The sequence below is a fragment of the Coregonus clupeaformis genome, unplaced genomic scaffold (genome assembly GCF_020615455.1).
Source record: "Coregonus clupeaformis isolate EN_2021a unplaced genomic scaffold, ASM2061545v1 scaf0368, whole genome shotgun sequence".
Taxonomy (NCBI): Eukaryota; Metazoa; Chordata; class Actinopteri; order Salmoniformes; family Salmonidae; genus Coregonus; species Coregonus clupeaformis.
Window position 1 is genome coordinate 205001 of NW_025533823.1, and position 27884 is coordinate 232884.

The 27884-nt window shown below is 44.6% G+C and overlaps 1 protein-coding gene across 2 annotated transcripts in view; it reads right to left on the minus strand.

Annotated features, from left to right (window-relative positions):
* LOC121555360 (CSC1-like protein 2) overlaps nucleotides 1-27884 on the minus strand; it is a 116625-nt gene that overhangs the window by 13075 nt on the left and 75666 nt on the right. For both annotated transcript variants that reach the window (XM_041869193.2, XM_041869192.2), the window contains 6 exons: nucleotides 21408-21561; nucleotides 7319-7425; nucleotides 7013-7099; nucleotides 4714-4779; nucleotides 2492-2654; nucleotides 1259-1364 (listed from right to left, as the gene is read on the minus strand). In XM_041869193.2, the coding sequence (XP_041725127.1) occupies nucleotides 1259-1364; nucleotides 2492-2654; nucleotides 4714-4779; nucleotides 7013-7099; nucleotides 7319-7425; nucleotides 21408-21561 (683 nt within the window). The remainder of the gene's footprint in view (nucleotides 1-1258; nucleotides 1365-2491; nucleotides 2655-4713; nucleotides 4780-7012; nucleotides 7100-7318; nucleotides 7426-21407; nucleotides 21562-27884) is intronic.

Consider the following 27884-nt stretch of genomic DNA (forward strand, 5'->3'; position numbering starts at 1 on the left):
GTGATAAATAACCTACTACACAGTCAGGTGATAAATAACCTACTACAGTCAGGTGATAAATAACCTACTACAGTCAGGTGATAAATAACCTACTACACAGTCAGGTGATAAATAACCTACTACACAGTCAGGTGATAAATAACCTACTACACAGTCAGGTGATAAATAACCTACTACAGTCAGGTGATAAATAACCTACTCACAGTCAGGTGATAAATAACCTACTACACAGTCAGGTGATAAATAACCTACTACACAGTCAGGTGATAAATAACCTACTACACAGTCAGGTGATAAATAACCTACTACAGTCAGGTGATAAATAACCTACTACACAGTCAGGTGATAAATAACCTACTACACAGTCAGGTGATAAATAACCTACTACACAGTCAGGTGATAAATAACCTACTACAGTCAGGTGATAAATAACCTACTACAGTCAGGTGATAAATAACCTACTACAGTCAGGTGATAAATAACCTACTACACAGTCAGGTGATAAATAACCTACTACAGTCAGGTGATAAATAACCTACTACACAGTCAGGTGATAAATAACCTACTACACAGTCAGGTGATAAATAACCTACTACAGTCAGGTGATAAATAACCTACTACACAGTCAGGTGATAAATAACCTACTACACAGTCAGGTGATAAATAACCTACTACAGTCAGGTGATAAATAACCTACTACAGTCAGGTGATAAATAACCTACTACAGTCAGGTGATAAATAACCTACTACAGTCAGGTGATAAATAACCTACTACACAGTCAGGTGATAAATAACCTACTACACAGTCAGGTGATAAATAACCTACTACACAGTCAGGTGATAAATAACCTACTACACAGTCAGGTGATAAATAACCTACTACACAGTCAGGTGATAAATAACCTACTACAGTCAGGTGATAAATAACCTACTACACAGTCAGGTGATAAATAACCTACTACACAGTCAGGTGATAAATAACCTACTACACAGTCAGGTGATAAATAACCTACTACAGTCAGGTGATAAATAACCTACTACACAGTCAGGTGATAAATAACCTACTACAGTCAGGTGATAAATAACCTACTACAGTCAGGTGATAAATAACCTACTACACAGTCAGGTGATAAATAACCTACTACAGTCAGGTGATAAATAACCTACTACACAGTCAGGTGATAAATAACCTACTACACAGTCAGGTGATAAATAACCTACTACAGTCAGGTGACAGTGACAGTGGAGCTCAGCTCACCGAAGGGGACAATGATTGGACAGGTGATGCTGTAGGTCATGACCACAGTGAAGACACACATCATCCAGGCGTAGGCTGCCCCGAACTGGAACTCATAGGCCTGGTGCTGCAGAGCATAGAAATAGAGTTATAGAACTGGAACTCATAGGCCTGGTGCTGCAGAGCATAGAAATAGGGTTATAGAACTGGAACTCATAGGCCTGGTGCTGCAGAGCATAGAAATAGAGTTATAGAACTGGAACTCATAGGCCTGGTGCTGCAGAGCATAGAAATAGGGTTATAGAACTGGAACTCATAGGCCTGGTGCTGCAGAGCATAGAAATAGGGTTATAGAACTGGAACTCATAGGCCTGGTGCTGCAGAGCATAGAAATAGGGTTATAGAACTGGAACTCATAGGCCTGGTGCTGCAGAGCATAGAAATAGGGTTATAGAACTGGAACTCATAGGCCTGGTGCTGCAAAGCATAGAAATAGGGTTATAGAACTGGAACTCATAGGCCTGGTGCTGCAGAGATTCACACATTAACAGGAGGATATTATCATATGTCCTTAAGGAAGCTTAAATTCAACAAAAGCATAGCTTGTCAGGGTTGGAGTTCATTCTATTTCAACACAGTCAATTCAGGAAGTACATTTAAATTCCAACTTCCATTTTCCTCATTGCTTTCCTTATTGGAATTTCAGTTTACTTCCTGAATTGACTGGTTTGAAATGGAATTGACTCCGACCCAGTAGCATATAACCAGAGAGGAAGAGGAGAAGGCTCGACTCCGCCTCAAAATCTGTCCACACGAAAATACAACGTTAACCAGTGGAGGTGGGGATTTTATGTACGAGGTCAGTGAGTGTCGAATTTGGTCAACATAACATTGAATTGCTAATTTGCAACGTGATGCTTACTTGATCGAAGATACGTTTTGCGATGTTTAGGTTATTACGAATGTACTGATATAAGTGGAGGAATGTGGCATTCTGGCAACTTTGACAAAAAACGATGTTATGTTGATGTGTTGTTCACACGCGTATCTGGCTTCTCATTGGTTAAAATGTTCCCGCCTGATCCCACCTGCCTTTGTGGACATTTATTCCCATTGTTAGAGCGGTCAGTTGACTATCTTGTCAGTCAATAGATCATCTTTGATATAACTATTTGCATCCTAGTAGTGATGTAGTTTATGGGATTGGATAACTGAGGTCTTCCTGACCACCAGGTGGCGCTCCGCTACACTCACCCTCTTGACGTTGCGTCTCTCGGCAACAGAGCGGGCCAGACACAGCCGGGTCATGTACATGAGCAGACCAGGGATCCTCAGCAGATCCATGGCGTTACCGATGAACGCCGACACGATGACATAGTTCACAAAGAACGCCCCGTTGTCCGGCAGGAACACACACCTGGGGGAAGACAGGAAACGATATCACAACAATAACATACCTTTTTCAGACTAATCGTGCCAACCAGAACCATAGTACGCTGGATTGGATATGTTCTGTTCTCTTCACATGATCTTTTCCAGCATGGTTGCTGAAACGATGTGGGATGCGTAACCAGGTCAGCCCAGTACGGTTCGGGTCGGCACAATAGTGTGAAAGGGGGTATTAGAGACTACCTCCCTCCTAAAGGACGAAACCAAACCCAAAGGACAGCCAGGTCCATAAGGACACAATATGATGAGAGAACATGGATGCTGTTCTAATTGTTACCTGAAAGCAGGGTTAAAATAAGAACCACCACGTTAGATTATGAGGTGGGGCGAAGACAGGAAATGACATCAAAACAAGAATATTACTCTCACTGAATCTCAGACCCTATTCACTGTGGATCTGAGACGATTGAATAGGTGTGGCAACTCATTCTAACCCTGCTGGCCAGGTGTGGTAACTCATTCTAACCCCGCTGGCCAGGTGTGGTAACTCATTCTAACCCCGCTGGCCAGGTGTGGTAACTCATTCTAACCCTGCTGGCCAGGTGTGGTAACTCATTCTAACCCTGCTGGCCAGGTGTGGTAACTCATTCTAACCCTGCTGGCCAGGTGTGGTAACTCATTCTAACCCTGCTGGCCAGGTGTGGTAACTCATTCTAACCCCGCTGGCCAGGTGTGGTAACTCATTCTAACCCTGCTGGCCAGGTGTGGTAACTCATTCTAACCCCGCTGGCCAGGTGTGGTAACTCATTGTAACCCCGCTGGCCAGGTGTGGTAACTCATTCTAACCCCGCTGGCCAGGTGTGGTAACTCATTCTAATCCCGCTGGCCAGGTGTGGTAACTCATTCTAATCCTGCTGGCCAGGGGGGGTAACTCATTCTAACCCCGCTGGCCAGGTGGAAGTTGTTGCCATAGTGCCAATATAACCCTCTCTACCAGACTCTAACCTGGACCAAGGAGCCAGTTCCACTGCTTGTTTTAATTCTACCCCTCTAATCAGGGAATGACTGAATACCCCAGGCATAGGGGGGTAGGGGATAGGCTGCTAAGGGGTTCAGCTCTTCCTAAAATACTATCCTAAACAATGAACAGCTAGTTCCATAAGAGACACATCAGAGAATATGGAAGCTGTTCTGACTGGAGATAATTGAAAGATAGATAACTGTTACAAGCACCACTAAGATAAGACTGACAACTTTACATTATGAGCCAGAACGTGGCCAGCAGAGACCACAGTGCACAAGGTAGAGGTTCAAAGGTTGAGAGCAGACAGAGAGACAGAGAGAGAGAGACAGAGACAGAGACAGAGACAGAGACAGAGACAGAGAGAGAGAGACAGAGACAGAGACAGAGACAGAGAGAGAGAGAGAGAGAGAGAGAGACACAGAGAGACAGAGAGAGACAGAGAGAGACAGAGAGAGACAGAGAGAGACAGAGAGAGACAGAGAGAGACAGAGAGAGACAGAGAGAGACAGAGAGAGACAGAGAGAGACAGAGAGAGACAGAGAGAGACAAGACAGAGAGACAGAGACAGAGACAGAGACAGAGACAGAGACAGAGACAGAGACAGAGACAGAGACAGAGACAGAGACAGAGACAGAGACAGAGACAGAGAGAGAGAGAGAGAGAGAGAGAGAGAGAGAGAGAGAGAGAGAGAGAGAGAGAGAGAGTCCACCAGACTCAAACCACAAATGTTGAGTTACTGCTGCTGAGGAGCATTGTAAGGGCATACATACCTATGCAATGTTCAACAATTACATAAAGATGTCCATGTTGAAAATATCATACAGAGACTGACAGGCAGGTCTCATTCATCCAAAGGAATGTCTTGTGAGTGACTGTGTTCAAATCAAATGTATTTTATAAAGCCCTTTTTACATCAGCAGTTGTCAAAGTGCTTTACTAAAAGTCAGCCTAAAACCCCAAACAGCAAGCAATGCAGACGTAGAAGCACGGTGGCTAGGAAAAACTCCCTAGACGAAGGAACCTAGGAAGAAACTTAAGAGAGGAACTAGGAACTGCTACTTACTCAAACCTCACAGCAGCATCATCCAGGAAGCGCTTGTCAAACAGCCATCGGAAGAAAACGTCCAGACTGGAATGAAGAAGGAAACAGTTGAGTTCTCAGAGTGATAGAAGAGGTGGTTGATGATTGGATTAGAGACTCCATGACTGAGAATGGGATCATAAAGGGACAGTTTCCTGCACCCAGATTATGGCTAGTGCCAGACTCCATTGAGACCAACTCAAAAGGTTGGGAGTTCGATCCCCGGCAGAGTCATACCAAAGTCTCAAAAAATGGGAAGCGTCCCCTTCGATAGCCCAGTGTCCTATGGGCTGTTCTGACTTCTTACTGGACTCCATAGAAAGTACATTCTAGTCCGGGAAACTGTATTACTAGCCCTGTAGTGAATGAACAGTATACAGTAGGTAAAAGTGTTGACTGGCTAAGTGGTCCTCTGTAGAGCATGGCGATGCAACGCCAGGATCCTGGGTTTGAATAAGCAATAAGGCACCTACGGAGTTTGTGGTATATTGCCAATACATCACGGCTAAGGGCTGTATCCAGGCACTCCGTGTTGCGTCGTGATAAGAACATCCATTAGCCGTGGTATAATGGCCATATGCCACACCCCCTAGGGCCTTATTGCTGAATTATGCCACACCCCCTCGGGTCTTATTGCTGAATTATGCCACACCCCTTCGGGTCTTATTGCTGAATTATGCCACACCCCCTCGGGTCTTATTGCTGAATTATGCCACACCCCTTCGGGTCTTATTGCTGAATTATGCCACACCCCTTCGGGTCTTATTGCTGAATTATACCACACCCCTTCGGGTCTTATTGCTGAATTATACCACATACAAGTTAAAGTATTGGATTCTTCACAGTACAAGCTTTTGTACTTAGACCATTTACATTTTAGTGATTTATCAGACGCTCTTATCCAGAGCGACTTACAGGAGCAATTAGGGTTAAGTGCCTTGCTCAAGGGCACATCGACAGATTTTTCACCTAGTCGGCTCGGGGGATTAGAACCAGCGACCTTTCGGTTACTGGCACAACGCTCTTACCCACTAAGCTACCTGCCGCCATCAGACCATCAGGAAGACTGTTATGCTTGATTGAGCTGTTTTGTCTTGTAGTAATGTGCTGCCTGCCTTTATTTTATGCAACCTTTTTATTTAGCAAAACATGCCATTGAGAAATAAATATTTTTCATAAAATATTTTTTGGGGTCATTAGGTACCAAAACACCAGGTGGTGTGTTGGACACAGTCATATACCGTGCTGTGAAAAAGTATTTGCCCCCTTTCTGATGATCCATTTTGCATATTGTTTTATACTGAATGTTATCAGATCTTCAACCAAAACCTACTAAAAGACAAAGGGAACCTGAGTTTAACTATTGCTCCCACAGTTGATTTCTTCAAACCAAGCTGCTTACCTATTGCAGATTCAGTCTTCCCAGCCTGGTGCAGGTCTACAATTTTGTTTCTGGTGTCCTTTGACAGCTCTTTGGTCTTGGCCATAGTGGAGTTTGGAGTGTGACTGTTTGAGGTTGTGGACAGGTGTCTTTTATACTGATAACAAGTTCAAACAGGTGCCATTAATACAGGTAACGAGTGGAGGACAGAGGAGCCTCTTAAAGAAGAAGTTACAGGTCTGTGAGAGCCAGAAATCTTGCTTGTTTGTAGGTGACCAAATACTTATTTTCCACCATAATTTGCAAATAAATTCATAAAAAATCCTACAATGTGATTTTCTGGAGAAAAAAAATCTCAATTTGTCTATCATAGTTGACGTGTACCTATGATGAAAATTACAGGCCTCTCTCATCTTTTTAAGTGGGAGAACTTGCACAATTGGTTATATATAAATTATACATTTAATAAAAACTGTTGCACCTACAAACTTATTCAGTTCAAATGGATCTAAATCTAATGGTCACATTATGGACTCTGTAGCCTCGTTTTAATACGACGTCTAGAATTTGAGCTAGGTTTGGGCAAAAACTTGTCTGATGACTCTAATGCTAACGACCCTGTCCAAAATCCGGTATAGTTGTTCTCTGTAAGGGCCGGACAGATCATGACGAGAGGCTGAGAGCGTGTTGTGTACCTCCTATCAAGTTGATTTCATCAACAATAATGAAGACATGTAGTACCTGCGGGTACTATTTAATGAAGCTGCCAGTTGAGGACCTGTGCTATATATTATTATTATTATTAATGAAGACATGTAGTACCTGCGGGTACTATTTAATGAAGCTGCCAGTTGAGGACCTGTGCTATATATTATTATTTTTAATGAAGACATGTAGTACCTGCTGAGTCCTAGAGAGGGCAGTAGTAAGACCATGAAGATCAGAAAGGTGTAGCATTTATGCATGGTGGTCCTGTTCTCTCCAGACCTATTAGAATAAATGGAAAGTCAAACGATCAACATTACATTGAGAAATACAGAATACAAGAGCTCTCTGTATGGCTCTACCAGGTTAGCCAGGTCCCAGATCTGTTTGTGCTGTTTTGCCAACTCCTACATAATGACAAACAGACCTGGGACCAGACGTGTTAGATACACAGTCAGAAAGATCAACTTTAATATGTGTGTGTGTGTGTGTGAGTGGTACCGTGTCCAGTGGGCCTCAAAGAAGGCAGAGTAGTATACGATGGTGGGTAGGAGGGCAGAGAAGGCCCACAGCAGCAGGGTGGGGAAGAACTGAGTCACGATGGGGTTCTGGAGGAGGAGAGGAAGAGGAGGAGGAGAGGAAGAGGAGAGGAAGAGGATGGAGGAGAGGAGGAGGAGGAGAGGAAGAGGAGGAGGAGACGAGAGCAGGAGGAGAGGAAGAGAGGAGGAGAGGAAGAGTAAGAGGAAGAGGAGAAAGAGGAGGAGAGGAGGAGGAGGAGACGAGAGCAGGAGGAGAGGAAGAGGAGGAGGAGGAGAGCAAGAGGAGGAGGAGACGAGAGCAGGAGGAGAGGAAGAGGAGGAGGAGAGGAAGAGGAGGAGGAGGAGGAGAGGAAGAGAAAGAGGAGGTAGAGAGGAAGAGAAAGAGGAGGAGAGGTGGAGGAGAACAGGAGTAGAGGAAGAGGAGAGGAAGAGGAGGAGGAGAGGAAGAGGAGGAGGAGAGCAGGAGGAGGAGGAGAGGAGAGCAGGAGGAGGAGGAGAGGAGAGCAGGATGAGGAGGAGAGGAGAGCAGGAGGAGAGGAAGAGGAGGAGGAAGAGAGGAGGAGGAGGAGAGGAAGAGGAGGAGGAGGAAAGCAGGAGGAGAGGAAGAGGAGGAGGAGACGAGAGCAGGAGGAGAGGAAGAGGAGGAGGAGAGGAAGAGGAGGAGGAGGAGAGGAAGAGAAAGAGGATGAGGAGAGGAAGAGAAAGAGGAGGAGGAGAGGAAGAGAAAGAGGAGGAGAGGTGGAGGAGAACAGGAGGAGAGGAAGAGGAGAGGAAGAGGAGGAGGAGAGGAAGAGGAGGAGGAGAGCAGGAGGAGGAGGAGAGGAGAGCAGGAGGAGAGGAAGAGGAGGAGGAAGAGAGGAGGAGGAGGAGAGGAAGAGGAAGGGGAGGAGAGGAAGAGGAGGAGGAAAGGAAGTGGAGGAGGAAAGGAAGAGGAGGAGGAGGAGGAGGAAAGGATGAGGAGGAGGACGAAAGGAAGAGGAGGGGAGGAGGATGAGGAGGAGAGGAAGTGGTGGAGGAGGAGAGGAAGAGGGGGTGGAGGGAAAATTGCAGATAAAGGTTACCCAGTTAAGGTTAGGAATAGTACACAGATGAATGCCCTTTTCACACTACTGTGTCAACCAAACCGTACTCTGCTGGCTCTGATATTTCCAGCACAGTTACAGCAGTTCTGGTGGGTGTGTAAACAGGCCAGACAGTAACCAGGCCAGACAGTACCCAGGCCAGACAGTACCCAGGCCAGACAGTACCAGGCCAGACAGTAACCAGGCCAGACAGTACCCAGGCCAGACAGTACCCAGGCCAGACAGTAACCCAGGCCAGACAGTACCCAGGCCAGACAGTAACCAGGCCAGACAGTAACCAGGCCAGACAGTAACCAGGCCAGACAGTACCCAGGCCAGACAGTACCCAGGCCAGACAGTAACCAGGCCAGACAGTAACCAGGCCAGACAGTACCCAGGCCAGACAGTACCCAGGCCAGACAGTACCCAGGCCAGACAGTACCCAGGCCAGACAGTAACCAGGCCAGACAGTACCCAGGCCAGACAGTACCCAGGCCAGACAGTAACCAGGCCAGACAGTAACCAGGCCAGACAGTAACCAGGCCAGACAGTAACCAGGCCAGACAGTACCCAGGCCAGACAGTAACCAGGCCAGACAGTAACCAGGCCAGACAGTACCCAGGCCAGACAGTAACCAGGCCAGACAGTAACCAGGCCAGACAGTAACCAGGCCAGACAGTACCCAGGCCAGACAGTACCCAGGCCAGACAGTAACCAGGCCAGACAGTACCCAGGCCAGACAGTACCCAGGCCAGACAGTAACCAGGCCAGACAGTACCCAGGCCAGACAGTAACCCAGGCCAGACAGTAACCAGGCCAGACAGTACCCAGGCCAGACAGTAACCAGGCCAGACAGTAACCAGGCCAGACAGTACCCAGGCCAGACAGTAACCAGGCCAGACAGTACCCAGGCCAGACAGTACCCAGGCCAGACAGTAACCAGGCCAGACAGTACCCAGGCCAGACAGTAACCAGGCCAGACAGTAACCAGGCCAGACAGTACCCAGGCCAGACAGTAACCCAGGCCAGACAGTAACCAGGCCAGACAGTAACCAGGCCAGACAGTAACCAGGCCAGACAGTACCCAGGCCAGACAGTAACCAGGCCAGACAGTAACCAGGCCAGACAGTAACCCAGGCCAGACAGTACCCAGGCCAGACAGTAACCAGGCCAGACAGTACCCAGGCCAGACAGTAACCAGGCCAGACAGTAACCAGGCCAGACAGTAACCAGGCCAGACAGTAACCAGGCCAGACAGTAACCAGGCCAGACAGTACCCAGGCCAGACAGTAACCAGGCCAGACAGTACCCAGGCCAGACAGTAACCAGGCCAGACAGTAACCAGGCCAGACAGTACCCAGGCCAGACAGTAACCAGGCCAGACAGTAACCAGGCCAGACAGTACCCAGGCCAGACAGTAACCAGGCCAGACAGTACCCAGGCCAGACAGTAACCAGGCCAGACAGTACCCAGGCCAGACAGTAACCAGGCCAGACAGTACCCAGGCCAGACAGTAACCAGGCCAGACAGTACCCAGGCCAGACAGTACCCAGGCCAGACAGTAACCAGGCCAGACAGTACCCAGGCCAGACAGTAACCAGGCCAGACAGTACCCAGGCCAGACAGTACCCAGGCCAGACAGTACCCAGGCCAGACAGTACCCAGGCCAGACAGTACCCAGGCCAGACAGTACCCAGGCCAGACAGTACCCAGGCCAGACAGTACCCAGGCCAGACAGTACCCAGGCCAGACAGTAACCAGGCCAGACAGTAACCAGGCCAGACAGTACCCAGGCCAGACAGTACCCAGGCCAGACAGTAACCAGGCCAGACAGTACCCAGGCCAGACAGTACCCAGGCCAGACAGTACCCAGGCCAGACAGTACCCAGGCCAGACAGTACCCAGGCCAGACAGTAACCAGGCCAGACAGTAACCAGGCCAGACAGTACCCAGGCCAGACAGTACCCAGGCCTGTGCAGCAGCTTGAAAAGGGTTAAACTGAATCTGCATCCCAAATGGCACTCTATTTCCTTATATAGTATATGTAGTGGTCTTCTCTGGTCTAAAGTAGTGCACTATATAGGGAATAGGGTGCCATTCTCTGGTCTAAAGTAGTGCACTATATAGGGAATAGGGTACCATTCTCTGGTCTAAAGTAGTGCACTATATAGGGAATAGGGTGCCATTCTCTGGTCTAAAGTAGTGCACTATATAGGGAATAGGGTGCCATTCTCTGGTCTAAAGTAGTGCACTATATAGGGAATAGGGTGCCATTCTCTGGTCTAAAGTAGTGCACTATATAGGGAATAGGGTGCCATTCTCTGGTCTAAAGTAGTGCACTATATAGGGAATAGGGTGCCATTCTCTGGTCTAAAGTAGTGCACTATATAGGGAATAGGGTGCCATTCTCTGGTCTAAAGTAGTGCACTATATAGGGAATAGGGTGCCATTCTCTGGTCTAAAGTAGTGACTATATAGGGAATAGGGTACCATTCTCTGGTCTAAAGTAGTGCACTATATAGGGAATAGGGTGCCATTCTCTGGTCTAAAGTAGTGCACTATATAGGGAATAGGGTGCCATTCTCTGGTCTAAAGTAGTGCACTATATAGGGAATAGGGTGCCATTCTCTGGTCTAAAGTAGTGCACTATATAGGGAATAGGGTGCCATTCTCTGGTCTAAAGTAGTGCACTATATAGGAATAGGGTGCCATTCTCTGGTCTAAAGTAGTGCACTATATAGGGAATAGGGTGCCATTCTCTGGTCTAAAGTAGTGCACTATATAGGGAATAGGGTGCCATTCTCTGGTCTAAAGTAGTGCCCTACATAGGGAATAAGGTGCCATTCTCTGGTCTAAAGTAGTGCACTATATAGGGAATAGGGTGCCATTCTCTGGTCTAAAGTAGTGCACTATATAGGGAATAGGGTGCCATTCTCTGGTCTAAAGTAGTGCACTATATAGGGAATAGGGTACCATTCTCTGGTCTAAAGTAGTGCACTATATAGGGAATAGGGTGCCATTCTCTGGTCTAAAGTAGTGCACTATATAGGGAATAGGGTACCATTCTCTGGTCTAAAGTAGTGCACTATATAGGGAATAGGGTGCCATTCTCTGGTCTAAAGTAGTGCACTATAGGGAATAGGGTACCATTCTCTGGTCTAAAGTAGTGCACTATATAGGGAATAGGTGCCATTCTCTGGTCTAAAGTAGTGCACTATATAGGGAATAGGGTGCCATTCTCTGGTCTAAAGTAGTGCACTATATAGGGAATAGGGTACCATTCTCTGGTCTAAAGTAGTGCACTATATAGGGAATAGGGTGCCATTCTCTGGTCTAAAGTAGTGCACTATATAGGAATAGGGTGCCATTCTCTGGTCTAAAGTAGTGCACTATATAGGGAATAGGGTGCCATTCTCTGGTCTAAAGTAGTGCACTATATAGGGAATAGGGTGCCATTCTCTGGTCTAAAGTAGTGCACTATATAGGGAATAGGGTGCCATTCTCTGGTCTAAAGTAGTGCACTATATAGGGAATAGGGTGCCATTCTCTGGTCTAAAGTAGTGCACTATATAGGGAATAGGGTGCCATTCTCTGGTCTAAAGTAGTGCACTATATAGGGAATAGGGTGCCATTCTCTGGTCTAAAGTAGTGCACTACATAGGAATAGGGTGCCATTCTCTGGTCTAAAGTAGTGCACTATATAGGGAATAGGGTGCCATTCTCTGGTCTAAAGTAGTGCACTATATAGGGAATAGGGTGCCATTCTCTGGTCTAAAGTAGTGCACTATATAGGGAATAGGGTGCCATTCTCTGGTCTAAAGTAGTGCACTATATAGGGAATAGGGTGCCATTCTCTGGTCTAAAGTAGTGCACTATATAGGGAATAGGGTGCCATTCTCTGGTCTAAAGTAGTGCACTATATAGGGAATAGGGTGCCATTCTCTGGTCTAAAGTAGTGCACTATATAGGGAATAGGGTGCCATTCTCTGGTCTAAAGTAGTGCACTATATAGGGAATAGGGTGCCATTCTCTGGTCTAAAGTAGTGCACTATATAGGGAATAGGGTGCCATTCTCTGGTCTAAAGTAGTGCACTATATAGGGAATAGGGTGCCATTCTCTGGTCTAAAGTAGTGCACTATATAGGGAATAGGTGCCATTCTCTGGTCTAAAGTAGTGCACTATATAGGAATAGGGTGCCATTCTCTGGTCTAAAGTAGTGCACTATATAGGGAATAGGGTGCCATTCTCTGGTCTAAAGTAGTGCACTATATAGGGAATAGGGTGCCATTCTCTGGTCTAAAGTAGTGCACTATATAGGGGAATAGGGTGCCATTCTCTGGTCTAAAGTAGTGCACTATATAGGGAATAGGGTGCCATTCTCTGGTCTAAAGTAGTGCACTATATAGGGAATAGGTGCCATTCTCTGGTCTAAAGTAGTGCACTATATAGGGAATAGGGTGCCATTCTCTGGTCTAAAGTAGTGCACTATATAGGGAATAGGGTGCCATTCTCTGGTCTAAAGTAGTGCACTATATAGGGAATAGGGTGCCATTCTCTGGTCTAAAGTAGTGCACTATATAGGGAATAGGGTGCCATTCTCTGGTCTAAAGTAGTGCACTATATAGGGAATAGGGTGCCATTCTCTGGTCTAAAGTAGTGCACTATATAGGAATAGGGTGCCATTCTCTGGTCTAAAGTAGTGCACTATATAGGGAATAGGGTGCCATTCTCTGGTCTAAAGTAGTGCACTATATAGGGAATAGGGTGCCATTCTCTGGTCTAAAGTAGTGCACTATATAGGGAATAGGGTGCCATTCTCTGGTCTAAAGTAGTGCACTATATAGGGAATAGGGTGCCATTCTCTGGTCTAAAGTAGTGCACTATATAGGGAATAGGGTGCCATTCTCTGGTCTAAAGTAGTGCACTATATAGGAATAGGGTGCCATTCTCTGGTCTAAAGTAGTGCACTATATAGGGAATAGGGTGCCATTCTCTGGTCTAAAGTAGTGCACTATATAGGGAATAGGGTGCCATTCTCTGGTCTAAAGTAGTGCACTATATAGGGAATAGGGTGCCATTCTCTGGTCTAAAGTAGTGCACTATATAGGGAATAGGGTGCCATTCTCTGGTCTAAAGTAGTGCACTATATAGGGAATAGGGTGCCATTCTCTGGTCTAAAGTAGTGCACTATATAGGAATAGGGTGCCATTCTCTGGTCTAAAGTAGTGCACTATATAGGGAATAGGGTGCCATTCTCTGGTCTAAAGTAGTGCACTATATAGGAATAGGGTGCCATTCTCTGGTCTAAAGTGAGTGCACTATATAGGGAATAGGGTGCCATTCTCTGGTCTAAAGTAGTGCACTATATAGGGAATAGGGTGCCATTCTCTGGTCTAAAGTAGTGCACTATATAGGGAATAGGGTGCCATTCTCTGGTCTAAAGTAGTGCACTATATAGGGAATAGGGTGCCATTCTCTGGTCTAAAGTAGTGCACTATATAGGGAATAGGGTGCCATTCTCTGGTCTAAAGTAGTGCACTATATAGGGAATAGGTGCCATTCTCTGGTCTAAAGTAGTGCACTATATAGGGAATAGGGTGCCATTCTCTGGTCTAAAGTAGTGCACTATATAGGGAATAGGGTGCCATTCTCTGGTCTAAAGTAGTGCACTATATAGGGAATAGGGTGCCATTCTCTGGTCTAAAGTAGTGCACTATATAGGGGAATAGGGTGCCATTCTCTGGTCTAAAGTAGTGCACTATATAGGGAATAGGGTGCCATTCTCTGGTCTAAAGTAGTGCACTATATAGGGAATAGGGTGCCATTCTCTGGTCTAAAGTAGTGCACTATATAGGGAATAGGGTGCCATTCTCTGTCTAAAGTAGTGCACTATATAGGGAATAGGGTGCCATTCTCTGGTCTAAAGTAGTGCACTATATAGGGAATAGGTGCCATTCTCTGGTCTAAAGTAGTGCACTATATAGGGAATAGGGTGCCATTCTCTGGTCTAAAGTAGTGCACTATATAGGAATAGGGTGCCATTCTCTGGTCTAAAGTAGTGCACTATATAGGGAATAGGGTGCCATTCTCTGGTCTAAAGTAGTGCACTATATAGGGGAATAGGGTGCCATTCTCTGGTCTAAAGTAGTGCACTATATAGGGAATAGGGTGCCATTCTCTGGTCTAAAGTAGTGCACTATATAGGGAATAGGGTGCCATTCTCTGGTCTAAAGTAGTGCACTATATAGGGAATAGGGTGCCATTCTCTGGTCTAAAGTAGGCACTATATAGGGAATAGGTGCCATTCTCTGGTCTAAAAGTAGTGCACTATATAGGGAATAGGGTGCCATTCTCTGGTCTTAAAGTAGTGCACATATAGGGAATAGGGTGCCATTCTCTGGTCTAAAGTAGTGCACTATATAGGGAATAGGGTGCCATTCTCTGGTCTAAAGTAGTGCACTATATAGGGAATAGGGTGCCATTCTCTGAGTCTAAAGTAGTGCACTATATAGGGAATAGGGTGCCATTCTCTGGTCTAAAGTAGTGCACTATATAGGGAATAGGGTGCCATTCTCTGGTCTAAAGTAGTGCACTATATAGGGAATAGGGTGCCATTCTCTGGTCTAAAGTAGTGCACTATATAGGGAATAGGGTGCCATTCTCTGGTCTAAAGTAGTGCACTATATAGGGAATAGGGTGCCATTCTCTGGTCTAAAGTAGTGCAACTATAGGGAATAGGGTGCCATTCTCTGGTCTAAAGTAGTGCACTATATAGGGAATAGGGTGCCATTCTCTGGTCTAAAGTAGTGCACTATATAGGGAATAGGGTGCCATTCTCTGGTCTAAAGTAGTGCACTATATAGGGAATAGGGTGCCATTCTCTGGTCTAAAGTAGTGCACTATATAGGGAATAGGGTGCCATTCTCTGGTCTAAAGTAGTGCACTATATAGGGAATAGGGTGCCATTCTCTGGTCTAAAGTAGTGCACTATATAGGAATAGGGTGCCATTCTCTGGTCTAAAGTAGTGCACTATATAGGGAATAGGGTGCCATTCTCTGGTCTAAAGTAGTGCACTATATAGGGAATAGGGTGCCATTCTCTGGTCTAAAGTAGTGCACTATATAGGGAATAGGGTGCCATTCTCTGGTCTAAAGTAGTGCACTATATAGGGAATAGGGTGCCATTCTCTGGTCTAAAGTAGTGCACTATAGGAATAGGGTGCCATTCTCTGGTCTAAAGTAGTGCACTATATAGGGAATAGGGTGCCATTCTCTGGTCTAAAGTAGTGCACTATATAGGGAATAGGGTGCCATTCTCTGGTCTAAAGTAGTGCACTATATAGGAATAGGGTGCCATTCTCTGGTCTAAAGTAGTGCACTATATAGGGAATAGGGTGCCATTCTCTGGTCTAAAGTAGTGCACTATATAGGGAATAGGGTGCCATTCTCTGGTCTAAAGTAGTGCACTATATAGGAATAGGGTACCATTCTCTGGTCTAAAGTAGTGCACTATATAGGGAATAGGGTGCCATTCTCTGGTCTAAAGTAGTGCACTATATAGGGAATAGGGTACCATTCTCTGGTCTAAAGTAGTGCACTATATGGGGAATAGGGTGCCATTCTCTGGTCTAAAGTAGTGCACTATATAGGGAATAGGGTGCCATTCTCTGGTCTAAAGTAGTGCACTATATAGGAATAGGTGCCATTCTCTGGTCTAAAGTAGTGCACTATATAGGGAATAGGGTGCCATTCTCTGGTCTAAAGTAGTGCACTATATAGGGAATAGGGTACCATTCTCTGGTCTAAAGTAGTGCACTATATAGGGAATAGGGTGCCATTCTCTGGTCTAAAGTAGTGCACTATATAGGGAATAGGGTGCCATTCTCTGGTCTAAAGTAGTGCACTATATAGGGAATAGGTGCCATTCTCTGGTCTAAAGTAGTGCACTATATAGGGAATAGGGTGCCATTCTCTGGTCTAAAGTAGTGCACTATATAGGGAATAGGGTGCCATTCTCTGGTCTAAAGTAGTGCACTATATAGGGAATAGGGTGCCATTCTCTGGTCTAAAGTAGTGCACTATATAGGGGAATAGGGTGCCATTCTCTGGTCTAAAGTAGTGCACTATATAGGAATAGGGTGCCATTCTCTGGTCTAAAGTAGTGCACTATATAGGGAATAGGGTGCCATTCTCTGGTCTAAAGTAGTGCACTATATGGGAATAGGGTGCCATTCTCTGGTCTAAAGTAGTGCACTATATAGGGAATAGGGTGCCATTCTCTGGTCTAAAGTAGTGCACTATATAGGGAATAGGGTGCCATTCTCTGGTCTAAAGTAGTGCACTATATAGGGAATAGGGTGCCATTCTCTGGTCTAAAGTAGTGCACTATATAGGGAATAGGGTGCCATTCTCTGGTCTAAAGTAGTGCACTATATAGGGAATAGGGTGCCATTCTCTGGTCTAAAGTAGTGCACTATATAGGAATAGGGTGCCATTCTCTGGTCTAAAGTAGTGCACTATATAGGGAATAGGGTGCCATTCTCTGGTCTAAAGTAGTGCACTATATAGGGAATAGGTGCCATTCTCTGGTCTAAAAGTAGTGCACTATATAGGGAATAGGTGCCATTCTCTGGTCTAAAGTAGTGCACTATATAGGGAATAGGGTGCCATTCTCTGGTCTAAAGTAGTGCACTATATAGGGAATAGGGTGCCATTCTCTGGTCTAAAGTAGTGCACTATATAGGGAATAGGGTGCCATTCTCTGGTCTAAAGTAGTGCACTATATAGGGAATAGGGTGCCATTCTCTGGTCTAAAGTAGTGCACTATATAGGGAATAGGGTGCCATTCTCTGGTCTAAAGTAGTGCACTATATAGGGAATAGGGTGCCATTCTCTGGTCTAAAGTAGTGCACTATATAGGGAATAGGGTGCCATTCTCTGGTCTAAAGTAGTGCACTATATAGGGAATAGGTGCCATTCTCTGGTCTAAAGTAGTGCACTATATAGGGAATAGGGTGCCATTCTCTGGTCTAAAGTAGTGCACTACATAGGGAATAGGTGCCATTCTCTGGTCTAAAGTAGTGCACTATATAGGGAATAGGGTGCCATTCTCTGGTCTAAAGTAGTGCACTATATAGGGAATAGGGTGCCATTCTCTGGTCTAAAGTAGTGCACTATATAGGGAATAGGGTGCCATTCTCTGGTCTAAAGTAGTGCACTATATAGGGAATAGGGTGCCATTCTCTGGTCTAAAGTAGTGCACTATATAGGGAATAGGGTGCCATTCTCTGGTCTAAAGTAGTGCACTATATAGGGAATAGGGTGCCATTCTCTGGTCTAAAGTAGTGCACTATATAGGGAATAGGGTGCCATTCTCTGGTCTAAAGTAGTGCACTATATAGGGAATAGGGTGCCATTCTCTGGTCTAAAGTAGTGCACTATATGGGAATAGGGTGCCATTCTCTGGTCTAAAGTAGTGCACTATATAGGGAATAGGGTGCCATTCTCTGGTCTAAAGTAGTGCACTATATAGGGAATAGGGTGCCATTCTCTGGTCTAAAGTAGTGCACTATATAGGGAATAGGGTGCCATTCTCTGGTCTAAAGTAGTGCACTATATAGGAATAGGGTGCCATTCTCTGGTCTAAAGTAGTGCACTATATAGGGAATAGGTGCCATTCTCTGGTCTAAAGTAGTGCACTATATAGGGAATAGGGTGCCATTCTCTGGTCTAAAGTAGTGCACTATATAGGGAATAGGGTGCCATTCTCTGGTCTAAAGTAGTGCACTATATAGGGAATAGGGTGCCATTCTCTGGTCTAAAGTAGTGCACTATATAGGGAATAGGGTGCCATTCTCTGGTCTAAAGTAGTGCACTTATAGGGAATAGGGTGCCATTCTCTGGTCTAAAGTAGTGCACTATATAGGGAATAGGGTGCCATTCTCTGGTCTAAAGTAGTGCACTATATAGGGAATAGGTGCCATTCTCTGGTCTAAAGTAGTGCACTATATAGGGAATAGGGTGCCATTCTCTGGTCTAAAGTAGTGCACTATATAGGGAATAGGGTGCCATTCTCTGGTCTAAAGTAGCGCACTATATAGGGAATAGGGTGCCATTCTCTGGTCTAAAGTAGCGCACTATATAGGGAATAGGGTGCCATTCTCTGGTCTAAAGTAGTGCACTATATAGGGAATAGGGTGCCATTCTCTGGTCTAAAGTAGTGCACTATATAGGGAATAGGGTGCCATTCTCTGGTCTAAAGTAGTGCACTATATAGGGAATAGGTGCCATTCTCTGGTCTAAAGTAGTGCACTATATAGGGAATAGGGTGCCATTCTCTGGTCTAAAGTAGTGCACTATATAGGGAATAGGGTGCCATTCTCTGGTCTAAAGTAGTGCACTATATAGGGAATAGGGTGCCATTCTCTGGTCTAAAGTAGTGCACTATATAGGAATAGGGTGCCATTCTCTGGTCTAAAGTAGTGCACTATATAGGGAATAGGGTGCCATTCTCTGGTCTAAAGTAGTGCACTACATAGGAATAGGGTGCCATTCTCTGGTCTAAAGTAGTGCACTATATAGGGAATAGGGTGCCATTCTCTGGTCTAAAGTAGTGCACTATATAGGGAATAGGGTGCCATTCTCTGGTCTAAAGTAGTGCACTATATAGGGAATAGGGTGCCATTCTCTGGTCTAAAGTAGTGCACTATATAGGAATAGGGTGCCATTCTCTGGTCTAAAGTAGTGCACTATATAGGGAATAGGGTGCCATTCTCTGGTCTAAAGTAGTGCACTATATAGGGAATAGGGTGCCATTCTCTGGTCTAAAGTAGTGCACTATATAGGGAATAGGGTGCCATTCTCTGGTCTAAAGTAGTGCACTATATAGGGAATAGGGTGCCATTCTCTGGTCTAAAGTAGTGCACTATATAGGGAATAGGGTGCCATTCTCTGGTCTAAAGTAGTGCACTATATAGGGAATAGGGTGCCATTCTCTGGTCTAAAGTAGTGCACTATATAGGGAATAGGGTGCCATTCTCTGGTCTAAAGTAGTGCACTATATAGGGAATAGGGTGCCATTCTCTGGTCTAAAGTAGTGCACTATATAGGGAATAGGGTGCCATTCTCTGGTCTAAAGTAGTGCACTATATAGGGAATAGGGTGTCATTCTCTGGTCTAAAGTAGTGCACTATATAGGGAATAGGGTGCCATTCTCTGGTCTAAAGTAGTGCACTATATAGGGAATAGGGTGCCATTCTCTGGTCTAAAGTAGTGCACTATATAGGGAATAGGGTGCCATTCTCTGGTCTAAAGTAGTGACTATATAGGGAATAGGGTGCCATTCTCTGGTCTAAAGTAGTGCACTATATAGGGAATAGGGTGCCATTCTCTGAGTCTAAAGTAGTGCACTATATAGGGAATAGGGTGCCATTCTCTGGTCTAAAGTAGTGCACTATATAGGGAATAGGGTGCCATTCTCTGGTCTAAAGTAGTGCACTATATAGGGAATAGGGTGCCATTCTCTGAGTCTAAAGTAGTGCACTATATAGGGAATAGGGTGCCATTCTCTGGTCTAAAGTAGTGCACTATATAGGGAATAGGGTGCCATTCTCTGGTCTAAAGTAGTGCACTATATAGGGAATAGGGTGCCATTCTCTGGTCTAAAGTAGTGCACTACATAGGGAATAGGGTGCCATTCTCTGGTCTAAAGTAGTGCACTATATAGGAATAGGGTGCCATTCTCTGGTCTAAAGTAGTGCACTATATAGGGAATAGGGTGCCATTCTCTGGTCTAAAGTAGTGCACTATATAGGGAATAGGGTGCCATTCTCTGGTCTAAAGTAGTGCACTATATAGGGAATAGGGTGCCATTCTCTGGTCTAAAGTAGTGCACTATATAGGGAATAGGGTGCCATTCTCTGGTCTAAAGTAGTGCACTATATAGGGAATAGGGTGCCATTCTCTGGTCTAAAGTAGTGCACTATATAGGGAATAGGGTGCCATTCTCTGGTCTAAAGTAGTGCACTATATAGGGAATAGGGTGCCATTCTCTGGTCTAAAGTAGTGCACTACATAGGGAATAGGGTGCCATTCTCTGGTCTAAAGTAGTGCACTATATAGGGAATAGGGTGCCATTCTCTGGTCTAAAGTAGTGCACTACATAGGGAATAGGGTGCCATTCTCTGGTCTAAAGTAGTGCACTACATAGGGAATAGGGTGCCATTCTCTGGTCTAAAGTAGTGCACTATATAGGGAATAGGGTGCCATTCTCTGGTCTAAAGTAGTGCACTATATAGGGAATAGGGTGCCATTCTCTGGTCTAAAGTAGTGCACTATATAGGGAATAGGGTGCCATTCTCTGGTCTAAAGTAGTGCACTATATAGGGAATAGGGTGCCATTCTCTGGTCTAAAGTAGTGCACTATATAGGGAATAGGGTGCCATTCTCTGGTCTAAAGTAGTGCACTATATAGGGAATAGGGTGCCATTCTCTGGTCTAAAGTAGTGCACTATATAGGGAATAGGGTGCCATTCTCTGGTCTAAAGTAGTGCACTATATAGGGAATAGGGTGCCATTCTCTGGTCTAAAGTAGTGCACTATATAGGGAATAGGGTGCCATTCTCTGGTCTAAAGTAGTGCACTATATAGGGAATAGGGTGCCATTCTCTGGTCTAAAGTAGTGCACTATATAGGGAATAGGGTGCCATTCTCTGGTCTAAAGTAGTGCACTATATAGGGAATAGGGTGCCATTCTCTGGTCTAAAGTAGTGCACTATATAGGGAATAGGGTGCCATTCTCTGGTCTAAAGTAGTGCACTATATAGGGAATAGGGTGCCATTCTCTGGTCTAAAGTAGTGCACTATATAGGGAATAGGGTGCCATTCTCTGGTCTAAAGTAGTGCACTATATAGGGAATAGGGTGCCATTTGGGACGCACACTGACAGTCGACCTCCTGAGCTTCACTAAGTGAGTGAAAAGGTGACTCACGTTGAGGTACTCGACAGGCTTGGTGACGTTGAACTTGTCCATGGTGGAGATGATGATGGCGGGAGTTGTGAGGAAGAAGAGGAGGAGGAAGAGGATACAGTTGATGATGAAGCATCTCAGCCACCAGGGGAACCCTCCTACTGACAGATGCTCCCTGGGAGAAACAAGAAGAGGACAGGTCAATCAATCCAAGAATAGAATACAACTGTTGTCCGTATGTAGGGCCAGGTGTTTTGGATGAGTTTTCTCTACCTGACCTCAAGAGGACAAAAAAGCACCTTCTCACACCACGTGTGAATTAATTGGCATGTGTGCGTACCATGATCATCTAACGCAGGGATGGGAAACTTTGATGGGGGTGGGGGCCACAAAAAAACTGAACTCATCACGAGGAGCACCTCAGCCACGCTCAAGGTCCTAAACAAATATAATAACCGCGATTGATAAAAGACAGTACTGCGCAGCCGTCTTCATCGACCTGGCCAAGGCTTTTGACTCTGTCAATCACCACATTCTTATTGGCAGACTAAATAGCCTTGGTTTCTCAAATGACTGCCTCGCCTGGTTCACCAACTACTTCTCAGATAGAGTTCAATGTGTCAAATCGGAGGGCCTGTTGTCTGGACCTCTGGCAGTCTCTATGGGGGTGCCACAGGGTTCAATTCTCGGGCCCACTCTATTCTCTGTGTATATCAATGATGTCGCTCTTGCTGCTGGTGACTCTCAGATCCACCTCTACGCAGACGACACCATTTTGTATACATCTGGCCCTTCATTGGACACTGTGTTAACAAACCTCCAAACGAGCTTCAACGCCATACAACATTCCTTCCGTAGCCTCCAACTGCTCTTAAACACTAGTAAAACTAAATGCATGCTCTTCAATCGAACGCTGCTTGCACCCGCCCGCCCGACTAGAACCACTACTCTCGGCGGGTCTGACTTAGAATATGTGGACAACTACAAATACCTAGGTGTCTGGATATACTGTAAACTCTCCTTCCAGACTCACATTAAGCATCTCCAATCCAAAGTTAAATCTAGAATCTGCTTCCTATTTTGCAACAAAGCCTCCTTCACTCATGCTGCCAAACATGCCCTCGTAAAACTGACTATCCTACCGATCCTTGACTTCGGCGATGTCATTTACAAAATAGCCTCCAACACTCTACTCAGCAAATTGGATGTAGTCTATCACAGTGCCATCCGTTTTGTCACCAAAGCCCCATATACTACCCACCATTGTGACCTGTACGCTCTCATTGGCTGGCCCTCACTATATATTCGTCGCCAAACCCACTGGCTCCAGGTCATCTATAAATCACTGCTAGGCAAATCCCCGCCTTATCTTAGCTCATTGGTCACCATAGCAACACCCACCCGTAGTATGCACTCCAGCAGGTATATCTCACTGGTCATCCCCAAAGCCAACACCTCCTTTGGCCGCCATTCCTTCCAGTTCTCTGCTGCCAATGATTGGAACGAACTGCAAAAATCTCTGAAGCTGGAGACTCTTATCTCCCTCACTAACTTTAAGCATCAGTTGTCAGAGCACCTTACCGATCACTGCACCTGTACACAGCCCATCTGTAATTAGCCCACCCAACTACCTCATCCCTATATTGTTATTTATTTTGCTCTTTTGCACCCCAGTATCTCTATTTGCACATCTCTTGCACATCTATCATTCCAGTGTTAATACGAAATTGTAATTATTTTGCACTATGGCCTATTTATTGCCTTACCTCCATAACTTGCTACATTTGCACACACTGTATATATATTTATTTCTGTTGTATTTTTGACTTTGTTTTGTTTTACCCCATATGTAACTCTGTGTTGTTGTTTTTATCGCACTGCTTTGCTTTATCTTGGCCAGGTCGCAGTTGTAAATGAGAACTTGTTCTCAACTGGCTTACCTGGTTAAATAAAGGTGAAATAAAATTTACAAAAAAGTGGTTCACACACACACACAAAAGCAAAATGCGGCCTCCTCGTGACAGCGAAGAGAAAAGTTTTAAAGTTAATTTCCTGCAATTATACACATTTTGGGTTGAGGCAAATGTTTGCAGTTTTTAATATGATAACTGATGCACAACCACATTTAGAAATGGCATCTTGTGTATTCTACTTTTCTAACACTCAACAGTAAGTTGAGACCCCCACTGAGTTCCCCCACCCCCCAAAAATGTTGATGTATTATTATTATTATTATTATGTAATTGGTCCCCAGGCCTACAAAAAGGGGGCCATCCCCTGATCTAACGTAATTATCCCATTAGTCGAAAATTAATTCCCAACCATGTGGACCGACTTATGTCTGCCAACACTTATTCTCATCAGCAGCCTACGCTTTAGCCTAATGCACCAAATCATTAGCCTATCTTAAGGACATTATCAACAGAAATATTTAACTTATTTATGGTATTTTATCATCATTATAACAGGCATTTATCTAAGAAAATGTAGTCTATTTCCAAACAAAAAAAAGTAGCTATTTTCATTCGCTAAAAACATAAACTGCTGAGGATATGGCTTTTGCAAGCGCCAACATCCCTCTGAAAAAAGTTGACAATCCCAAAATGCACACATTCATTAACACACGCGTAAAGAACGGAGGCGGAGTCTGGTAAAAAACAACAAAGACACACAAGACCAATGTGTTCTTCTAATGCTGTAGAACAGATGGGTGAAGACGGTAGAAGTTCTGGCTGACACAGTGTATTTACAGGCAGTGAACTATTCAACAGGTGGCTGACACAGACAGGCAGTGACACAACAGTGTCAGTTGTTCTGGCTGACAGTGTATTTACAGGCAGTGAACTATTCAACAGTGTCATTTCTGGCTGACAGTGTATACAGGCAGTGAACTATTCAACAGTGTCAGTTGTTCTGGCTGACACAGTGTATTTACAGGCAGTGAACTATTCAACAGTGTCAGTTGTTCTGGCTGACACAGTGTATTTACAGGCAGTGAACTATTCAACAGTGTCAGTTGTTCTGGCTGACACAGTGTATTTACAGGCAGTGAACTATTCAACAGCGTCAGTTGTTCTGGCTGACACAGTGTATTTATAGGCAGTGAACTATTCAACAGCGTCAGTTGTTCTGGCTGACACAGTGTATTTACAGGCAGTGAACTATTCAACAGCGTCAGAATATCATTCCAGGGCTTTGTGCAGGTTGTAGAAACGTATCTCTCCAAATACTGCAATCTTAAGAGTTGGAGAAGTTGTTGGGTTGTTATTTCTATAGTAAATGTAAATAGCCATTTAATGTTCTGAAAATAGTCTACATTTCCCACCTCTACATTGTCTGATATAAAAATGCCCATCATACCCGTATGTTAAGAACAGACAACAAAATGCCCATCATACCCATATGTTAAGAACAGACAACAAAATGCCCATCATACCCATATGTTAAGAACAGACAACAAAATGCCCATCATACCCATATGTTAAGAACAGACAACAAAATGCCCATCATACCCATATGTTAAGAACAGACAACAAAATGCCCATCATACCCGTATGTTAAGAACAGACAACAAAATGCCCATCATACCCGTATGTTAAGAACAGACAACAAAATGCCCATCATACCCATATGTTAAGAACAGACAACAAAATGCCCATCATCCCGTATGTTAAGAACAGACAACAAAATGCCCATCATACCCATATGTTAAGAACAGACAACAAAATGCCCATCATCCCGTATGTTAAGAACAGACAACAAAATGCCCATCATACCCATATGTTAAGAACAGACAACAAAATGCCCATCATCCCGTATGTTAAGAACAGACAACAAAATGCCCATCATACCCATATGTTAAGAACAGACAACAAAATGCTCATCATACCCGTATGTTAAGAACAGACAACAAAATGCCCATCATACCCATATGTTAAGAACAGACAACAAAATGCCCATCATACCCGTATGTTAAGAACAGACAACAAAATGCCCATCATACCCATATGTTAAGAACAGACAACAAAATGCCCATCATACCCATATGTTAAGAACAGACAATAAAATGCCCATCATACCCATATGTTAAGAACAGACAACAAAATGCCCATCATACCCATATGTTAAGAACAGACAACAAAATGCCCATCATACCCGTATGTTAAGAACAGACAAGGAATACATTGTGAAATATTGTTGTTGATCGATGTTGTATTGTTATGTAAGGATGAGACTGTTTCAATATATCCTCCACAACCTTCTAAGGTACAAGCATTCTTCTGAGACAGCGTAATGTATTTTATAAATGTTTTCAGATGGCTGTCTATCCTGTCTTTTCATAGATAATCTAATGCTACATTTCCATTTTTGCATAATATATTGAATAAACCCAACAGGCTTTTGGCGCGCTCTGTTTTTCAAGCGATATTCTGATTTATAATAGTTTTTATATTTTCTGGTTGGATTCATAGTCTCTCCCCTTTAACTGTCCTGACTACCGCATTTATTTAGCCTCCGGTGATCAGGGATGAAGTCTGGTAGAGAGGATCAGCTTGAGCAAAGTGAGGTGTAGAATCACTGATCTACAAATAGTATTCCCTGCCAAATAACAGGCTTTGTGCGATTAAGATTAGTATGCTATGCATCCCCCTGGTTTAGGTGATCCCCCCCACCATCATTCACACACAACCAGACATTGAATGATATGCTCTGTTCTCAATCCTCTCAGACAACACACATCACACATACAGTTGAGATCAATCAATCAATTAAATATTTAGAAAGTCCTTTTTACATCAACAGGTGTCACAAAGTGCTTTACAGTGAACCGGCCTAGACCCTAAAGAGAAATCGGAAGCACAGGAAGAACTACCTGGTCACAGCCGGTGACCCTTCAGATGCAGAACTGAAGCACAGGAAGAACTACCTGGTCACAGCCGGTGACCCTTCAGATGCAGAACTGAATCCGACATCAAGATTGGATATGTGTCAGTATGACGGTAGCTCCATTTGGCCCTCTGGTAGGCCAGATGGAATTTCACATGGCCAAAAGTGTGTGGACACCCCTTCAAATTAGTGGATTTGGCTAATTCAGCCACACCCGTTGCTGACAGGTGTATAAAAACCATGCATTCTCCATAGACAAACATTGGCAGTAGAATGGCCTTACTGAAGAGCTCAGTGACTGTCAACGTGGCACCGTCATAGGATGCCACCTTTCCAACAAGTCAGTTCGTCAAATTTCTATCTTGCTAGAGCTGCCCCGGTCAACTGTAAATGCTTTTATTGTGAAGTGGAAACGTCTATAATATAATAATAATAATAATAATAATAATAATAATAATATGCCATTTAGCAGACGCTTTTATCCAAAGCGACTTACAGTCATGTGTGCATACATTTTTACGTATGGGTGGTCCCGGGGATTGAACCCACTACCCTGGCGTTACAAGCGCCGTGCTCTACCAATTGAGCTACAGATTTTGAATTTTAAGACACCTTGAAGTATCAAAACAGCTATTTACTAAATTATTTGTATTTAAATTATTTTTATACCAGCTGAGCTACAGAGGACCACAGGAGCAACAACGGCTCAGCCGCGAAGTGGTAGGACACACAGAAGCTCACAGAACGGGACCGCCGAGTGCTGAAGTGCGTAAAAATCGTCTGTCCTCGGTTGAAACACTCACCACCGAGTTCCAAACTGCCTCTGGAGGCAACGTCAGCACAAGAACTGTTCGTCTGGAGCTTCATGAAATGGGTTTCCAAGGCCGAGCAGCCGCACGCACACAAGACTTAAGATCACCAAAAATCCTTAAGCGCAATGAATTGGAACGCCCGACTGCGAGCCAGGCCTAATCGCCCAACATCAGTGCCCGACCTCACGAACGCTCTTGTGGCTGAATGGAAACAAGTCCCTGCAGCAATGTTCCAACATCTAGTGGAAAGCCTTCCCAGAAGAATGGAGGCTGTTATAGCAGCAAAAGGGGGACCAACTCCATATTAATGCCCATGATTTTGGAATGAGATGTTGGACGAGCAGGTGTCCACATACATTCGGCCATGTCGTGCATCCTTGAAACCAGATCCACTGCTTTCCCCCCCATTCTTTCATCCCCTCTAATCAGGGACTGATTTAGCCCTGGGACACCAGGTGGGTACAATTAATTATCAGGTAGAACAGAAGGCCAGCAGTAGTCTGGACCTCGTCGGGTAGGATTTGAATACCCCTGGCCTAGAGGGGTTGATTGGCACTCAATTATCATTAGGGCTGGGTGATATGGCCTAAAAATGGTATCTCAAATGTTTCACATTTATGGCCGATATCGCGATATCTCTAAATAAGCTTTGTTGTAAAATCAAATACACTGCATTTCAAAACAGTCAACAAAAATATAACCTAGGCTAAATATAAGTCTCCCACAACCGTAAGACCCACTAATAATTGTATTATTTTATCAAAATAGTTTTTAGCCAACTTGGGTCTATTGTTAAGAA